We start from the raw sequence: 8,074 nt of genomic DNA on the forward strand, positions 1-8,074 counted from the left end.
GACCTCATAGATATATACAGAACATTCCACCTAAAACAACAGAATACTCATTCTTCTCATGTGCACATGGAACTTTCTCCAGAATAGACCACATACTGGGTCACAAATCAGGACTCAACTGATACCAAAATATTGAGATTATTCCCTGCATATTCTCAGATCACAGTGCTTTGAAACTGGAGCTCAACCACAAGAAAAAGTTCAGAAGGAATTCAAACGCCTGGAAGCTAAAGACTACCTTGTTTAAGAATGCTTGTCAAGCAGAGAGAGTCAATTATCATATGGTTTCACTTATTTGTGGAACATAACAAATATCATGGAGGACAAGGGGTGTTAGAGAGGAGAAGGGAGTTGGGGTAAATTAGAAGGGGAGGTAAATCATGAGAGACTATGGACTCTGAAAAACAATCTGAGGTGTTTGAAATGGCGGTGGGGTGGGATGTTGGGGTACCAGGTGGTGGGTATTATAGAGGGCACAGATTGCATGGAGCACTGGGTGTGGTGAAAAAATAATGAATACTGTTCTTCTGAAAATAAATAAATTAATTTTTTTAAAAAAGAAACTCTCTCACCAATAAAATAAAGAAAAAAAAATAAAGAATGCTTGGATCAACCAGGAAGTCAAAGAAGAACTTAAACAATTCATGGAAACCAATGAGAATGAAGACACTTAGGTCCCAAACCTGTGGGATACAGTAAAGGTGGTTCTAAGGGGGAAATACATAGTCATCCAAGCCTCCCTCAAAAACACTGAAAGCCTGTATACTTCATAGATACAAAATACACCAGATGTCTTTACACCTTAAAGAACTGGAGAATCACCAACAAATTAAGTCAATCGCACACACAAGAAGGGAAATAATGAAGATGAGAGCAGAGATCAATGAGATCGAAACTAGATATACAGTAGAATGCATCAATGAAACTAGAAGCTGGTTCTTTGAAAGAATCAGTAAGATCAATAAACCATTGGCAAACTAATCCAAAAGAAAAGACAGTAGGCCCAAATTAATAAACTTATGAAATGAAAAGGGAGGGATCACAACTAACACCAAGGAAATAGAAATAATCATCAGAAATTATTATCATGCTAATAAGTTAAGCAACCTAGATGAAATGGATGCATTCCTGGAAAACTATAAACTTCCAAAACTGAATCAGGAAGAAATTGACAACCTGAATAGACTGATATCTAGTAATGAGATTGAAGCAGTGATCAAAAGCCGCCCAAAAAACAAGAGCTTAGGACCTGCCAGATTCCCTGAGGAATTCTACCAAACTTTCAAAGAAAAAATAATACCCATTCTTCTGAAGCTGTTTCAAAAAACTGAAGCAGAAGGAAAGCTTCCAGACTCTTTATGAAGGCAGCATTACCCTGATCCCCAAACCAGGCAAAGACCCCACAAAAAAGTAGAATTTCAGACTAATATCCCTGATGAATATGGATGCCAAGATTCTCAACAAAATCCTAGCTAATAGGGTCCAACAGTACCTTAAAAAGATTTATCTGCCAAGACCAGGTGGGATTTATCCCTGGGTTTCAAGTATGGTTCAACATTTGCAAATCAATCAATGTGATAGAACAAATCAATAAGAGAAGAGAGAAGAACCACATGGTCCTCTCAATTGATTCAGAAAAATCATTTGACACGATACAGCATCTGTTCCTGATTAAAACGATTCAAAGTGTAGGGATAGAGGGAACATTCCTCAACTTCATAAAATCTATCTATGAAAAACCCACAGGGAATATCATCCTCAATGGGGAAAAGCTGATAGCCTTTGCCTTGAGATCAGGAACACGACAAGGATGCCAGCTCTCACCACTGTTGTTCAACATAGTAATAGAAGTCCTAGCAACAGCAATCAGACAACAAAGAGAAATAAAGTTATTCAAATTGGCAATGAAGAAGTCAAACTCTCTCTTCACAGATGACATAATACTTTGTATGGAGAACCCAAAAGACTCTACCCCCAAACTACTAGAACTCATACAGCAATTCAGTAATGTGGCAGGATACAAAATCAATGTACAGAAATCAGTGGCTTTCTTATACACAAAGAAAATACAGAAAGGGAAATTAGAGAATCGATTCCACTTACTATAGCACCAAGAACCATAAGATACTTGGGAGTAAACCTAACCAAAGAGGTAAGGGATCTATACTTGAGGAACTACAGAACACTCATGAAAGAAATTGAAGATGGAACAGCTTTCCATGGAACAGCTTTCCATGCTCACGGATCAGAAGAATCAACATTGTTAAAATGCCTATACTGCCCAGAGAAATCTATACTTTCAATGCCATCCTGATCAGAATTCCACTGGCATTTTTCAAAATGCCAGAACAAATAACCCTAAAATTTGTATGGAACCAGAAAAGACCCCGAATTGCTAAGGAAATATTAAGAAAGAAAAAGAAACCTGGGGGCATCACGTTGCCTGATTTCAAGCTTTAGTACAAAGCTGTGATCACCAAGACAGCATGGTACTGGCAAAAAAACAGACACATAGACCAGTCAACAGAGTAGAGAGCCCAGATATGGACCTGAAACTCTGGTCAACTAATCTTTGACAAAGTAGGAAAAATATCCAGTGGAAAAAAGAAAGTCTCTTCAATCAACGGTGCTGGGGAAGTTGGACAGCTATGTGTAGAAGAATTAAACTCAACTATTCTCTTATACCATACAGAAAGATAACTCAAAATAGATATAAGACCTCACTATGAGGCAGGAATCCTTCAAAATCCTAGAGGGGAACACAGGCAGTAACCCCTTCGACATCAGCCACAGCAACATCTCTCAAGACACGTCTCCAAAGGCAAAGGGAACAAAAGCAAAAATGAACTTTTGGGACTTCATCAAGATCAAAAGCTTTTGCACAGCAAAGGAAACAATCAACAAAACAAAGAGGCAACCCATGGATGGCACTACAGACAAAGGGCTGATATCCAAGATCTAAAAGGACTCCTTAAACTCAACACTCAAAAAACAGATAATCATGTCAAAAAATGGGCAGAAGACATGAACAGACAGTTCTCCAAAGAAGACAGAAATGGCTAACAGACACGTGAAAAAATATTCATCATCACTAGCCATCAGGGAGATTCAAATCAAAACCACCTTGACATACCATCATACACCAGTGAGAATGGCCAAAATTAACAAGACAGTAAACATCATGTGTTGGAGAGGATGTGGAGAAAGGGGAACTCTCTTATACTGTTGGTGGAAATGCAAGTTGGTGCAGCCACTTTGGAAAATAGTGTGGAGATTCCTTAAGAAATTAAAAATAGAGCTTCCCTATGACCCTGAAAATACACTACTGAGTATTTACCCCAAAGATACAGATGTAGTGAAAAGAAGGCCAATGTTCATAGCAGCAATGGTCACAGTCCTCAAACTGTGGAAAGAACCAAGATGCCCTTCAACGGACGAATGGATAAGGAAGATGTGGTCCATATATACTATGGAGTTTTATGCCTCCCTCAGAATGGATGAATACCCAACTTTTGTATCAACATGGATGGGACTGGAATAGATTATGCTGAGTGAAATAAGTCAAGCAGAGAGAGTCAATTATCATGGGTTTTGCTTGTTTGTGGAGCATGAGAAACAACATGGAGGATATTAGAAGAAGGAAAGGAAAAGTGAATTGGGGAAAATCAGAGGGGAGAAGAACCATGAAACTGTGGAATCCAAGAAACACACTGAGGGTTTTGGAAGAGAGGGTGGTGGGAGGTTGGGTGATCCTGGTAGTGGGTATTATATAAGGAGGGCACGTATTGCATGGAGCACTGGGTGTGGTCATAAACAATGAATCTTGGAACACTGAAAAAGTAAAATAAAATAAAATAAGGTAGGTTTAGCGTCTTCTACCTTAATGAATAAACTTGGGATAATAGGAAACCACTCTGGAGAAGAATTTGGGAGATAAATGGAAGGAACTTCAGATCTGATTGGCTAGAAAGGTAGGATCTTTGAAGTTAGAAGTAGGCTCTGATAATTACCATCAGTTAATTATTTTTCCTGATTCCTCTTAGTTCAGGGTAGAAGCTGGGGTGAGGCATTATTTGTGTTGCTTTTAGAGTTTCAGTTGAACAAACTGAATGTTAGAATTAATTTTTTTTTCAGTCCTAGGAATAACCTTGGTGATAGCTATTTCAGTCTCATAGTTCATAATACGAAATGAGGCCCAGAAGGCCCGTGACTTTCACAAGGATACACAGATAGTGAATGATGGTATGGGTGAGAAGGACTATTTCATTACTGTATGCATAGTGCCTTAGAATGCCTTGCACATAGCAAGGACTCAATAAATATTTGCTGAATGAATGAATGAATGAATCCCAGATTTCTGATTCCTTGTAGCAGTCTTTCCACTGCACCATAGAAACTATGGCAGATTTAGTAAAGTGTCTTTGAGTAACCAGGATCTGCTTGTAAAATGTCAAAGGATAAATAAGATCATCAGATGATAATACAGATATTTCCCAGCATAACCTCACCTTACATGGTGAATTAGTTTGCCAGAGCTATCATACAAAGTGTTATGGACTGGGTGGTTCAACCAACATAAATTAATTTTCTTATAGTTCTGGATGTTAGAAGTGTGAGATCAAGATGTTGGAAGGGTTGGTTTCTTCTGAGGGCCATGAGAGAAGGATCTGTCCAGGGATCTCTATCTTTGCCTTGTAGATGGCCATTTTCTTCCTGTGTCTTTATATCATCTTCCCTCCCTCCATGTCTGTGTCCAAATTTCCTCTTCTTATAAGGACACCATTTGTATGGCATTAGGGCCCACCTAATAACCTCATTTTAATTTAATTACCTATTTAAATACTACATCTCCAAATATGACTACATTTTAATATGCTGAGGGTTAGGACTTCAACATATGAACCTCTATGGGGAACATAATTCAGCCCATAAGATGGAGACCAGCTTTTCCATCACAGATTATATGTATTAAACCCCATTCCCCAGGAGGAGCCAGTTTATGTTACTAAAGCTCCCAGTTTATAGGTAAGCAGCCAGTTGCCCAACAGCTTCAAGTTTCTGCCCATGCATGTACATTAACAGGTGCAGCAGGAAAGTTGGATTGCCAGCATGTTCTTTTGCCAGCAACTAAAAGAAGAGCCATAGGGCATGGACTGGCTGGCATTTTTTTTTTTTTTTCTAACTACATGTTATTATAACTGTGATGAAACAATACTTTCTTCTTTGGAAATTGGCTCTTTTCTCATCTTGTAAAGTGTGTAAGAAGTCTGAAGGGCTTTGATTGTTTTTATTATAGTTGAACTGTAGCTTAGATGATGAGTGTAAATTTCAGGAGTATCCTGGGGCTGATATTTATAAGGAGGCTCTGAAATGGTGCCATTGAGAGGATCTTGGGAGAAAGCCAATCAGGCTCTTCTGGGTTTTCTGTGAAGATTCCTAAGTAAGGAAAAGTTTACACTTGCCTTAAGAGAAAAAGAGTTTTTCCAGTTAGAAATAATTTGAAAGAGATGAAGTTCCAAGGTAATATCAGGGGATTCCCAGATTCTGTCTTTTGTGGGTACCTGCTATTTGCATTAAAGTGAGCAAGAGCCCAGTGCTTCTTGTAGAAAATGTCACCTTACTCTATCAGAATGATTCTCGGGAGCTATAAGCTTTGCTTTATTGTCTCTACCATTGATCAAAATGTTAAGTGTCTGTAACTTAGAACTTCTCACCCATGACCCTCACAATTAGAAATGATCCTTTCCTCGATCCTCGATCAGGGCCTTCCTGGACTTATTCCTAGGTACTAAGGTACTGAATGTAGAGTTCAGCAGGTGGCACAGGAGGGTTTGGATTATTAGATAACAATTTTATACTTTGGCCTGATTAGTAATAAGCATCTTCTGACTGTGTCACCTCATGGATTATGTTGCTTAAGTCAATAGATAATCTATAATTTCTATAATATTGAGCTGAACTTTTAGCAATTTTTTACTTTGGCTTATCAGACACCAGAGAGCAAGAAAACTGCTGTATTATCAAAAGGAAGAATTAACAAACACATTATACAAATAATTTGTATAAACACATTATTCAAATAACGTTGTATAATGTCCTAACTAGTGAGTCACTGCTAGAATAGAAAGCTGTGGGGTCAAGAATAAAAACACTTGGAAAGAGAATTGCAGGTTGGAGATGCAAATAATACAGGGTTCAACCTTACAGGGAAAAATGGTTGGGGAAAATAGTTTTTTTTTTCCTTTTTCATATTTAGACATAGACAATAGTAGCCAAATACCCTTATGTGGAATATTACATCAGTTAAGACCATTAGATCTTGAACTATGATTTGATGCATAATCAAAACAGACAAAATAATTATTTGCCAAACATTTATTATTTTTTACATAGTCCAATCATTTCAATAAGAACATCTCCAAGGTAGTATCAATAGACCTCAAAGGATTGTGGGATGATGGGTCTTATCTAAGGGCCTCTAGGAACTTGCCCTTCTTTTCACAAAATTTCCCTTTCTCTCCCCCCAAATGCTGTGATTGCTTATTGGCTCTAGAGCTAAATAGATGCTTACAGGATCCTGAGCAGTTTCCTTCTCAGTTAAAATGAACAAAGATAGTAAAATTCTCAAACTCATCAAAGACTGGGGGAAAAGAAACTGAGCACTACAGACTACAGTAGAGAGTTTTAAAATTTGAACTGTGGAGTTGTTTGAGAAACAGCTTGCTTTTGCTCCATGATATTTTAAGTGTTTATGAAGTGTGAAAAAAAAAAAAGAATTCAAATTCTAAGTCTTGAAGCTAAACCTTCTTCATAACAGATCTTTCTTCCAATTAGGGGTTGATTTCAGAGGGAGTTTTTCTGTAGAAGTCACTCCCCCTGTGCTTTCAAGGTTGTAAAAATTCAGTCCCCTTGCAGAATCTGTGCTAATTATGTCACAAAAGCCAGTCTATTTGGAGGTAAATGTTAATGTCGTTTAGGCTCAAGAAGAAATACCAACTGAACATTAAAAATATTGAAACTCTCCAAACAATGGATCAACTATTAAAAAAAAAGACCCAGTTATTTTTGAATCTTAAATTATATTCTTGCAACTTTGGAAAGCAACAGATTAACGTTCTCCAAACAGAACTCCTTAAACAAATTATTTATGTTTTAAAAAAATGCACACCATATCTGCACCAAAGAGCAAAGACACCCTGCAGTAAAGAATTATTTCAGGAAGAATAAAAGGCAAGAGTAAAAGGTTCATGAAATAAGTGTACTTTAAGGTTTTGGAAAAAAAGATTTTGGAACATCAGAGAGTTCTCCCACAACCAGAAACATTTGAGTCATTTGGTATCCAGTGTTCCTCATTTTCTTTTGCTGGAAGCTTTGGTAGGTGTCCGGATATTGGCAGCATCTTCTATGGGCGGTACTGAGATCTCTGCTCTTGGATGTACTCATAGAGAGGGCTGGAGCGCACCGGGACACTGGCAAACTGACGCTTGCCAGGCTCCAGAGACTGCTGACTGCCCATGTCTCCTTTTTCCCAGACTTGGCCACGGCGCCTCTGCTGCTCCTCCTGCTGGCGGCGCAGCTGTTCTTCCCTTTCCTGCAGGAGCTGCTCTTCCTGGCGGAACTTTCTATCGCGCTTCTGGCGGCGCAGCTGTTCTTCCCTTTCCTGCAGGAGCTGCTCCTCCTCGCGGAACTTTCTGTCTCGCTCCTGGCGAAGCTGTTGCTCACGACGCAGCTCCTGTTCTTCCTCACGGAACTTTCTGTCGCGCTCTTGGCGGCGCAGCTGTTCTTCCCTTTCCTGCAGGAGCTGCTCCTCCTCGCGGAACTTTCTGTCTCGCTCCTGGCGAAGCTGTTGCTCACGTTCCCTGCGACGCAGCTCCTGTTCTTCCTCACGGAACTTTCTGTCGCGCTCTTGGCGGCGCAGCTGTTCTTCCCTTTCCTGCAGGCGCTGTTCCTCCTCGCGGAACTTTCTGTCGCGTTCCTGGCGAAGCTGTTGCTCACGTTCCCTGCGGCGCAGCTGCTGTTCTTCCTCGCGGAACTTTCTGTCGCGTTCCTGGCGGCGCAGCTGTTCCTCCCTTTC

The 8,074-nt window shown here is 39.5% G+C and overlaps 1 protein-coding gene across 1 annotated transcript in view; it reads right to left on the minus strand.

Moving 5' to 3' along the window:
- Window positions 1-6,373: 6,373 nt before the first annotated feature.
- Window positions 6,374-8,074, minus strand: part of LOC132002129 (trichohyalin-like) — a 17,293-nt gene continuing 15,592 nt past the window's right edge. The window contains exon 5 of the mRNA XM_059377122.1: window positions 6,374-8,069. Within this exon, the coding sequence (XP_059233105.1) occupies window positions 7,403-8,069 (667 nt within the window). The 3' untranslated portion in view covers window positions 6,374-7,402. The remainder of the gene's footprint in view (window positions 8,070-8,074) is intronic.

The sequence above is a fragment of the Mustela nigripes genome, chromosome 14 (assembly GCF_022355385.1).
Source record: "Mustela nigripes isolate SB6536 chromosome 14, MUSNIG.SB6536, whole genome shotgun sequence".
Taxonomy (NCBI): domain Eukaryota; kingdom Metazoa; phylum Chordata; class Mammalia; order Carnivora; family Mustelidae; genus Mustela; species Mustela nigripes.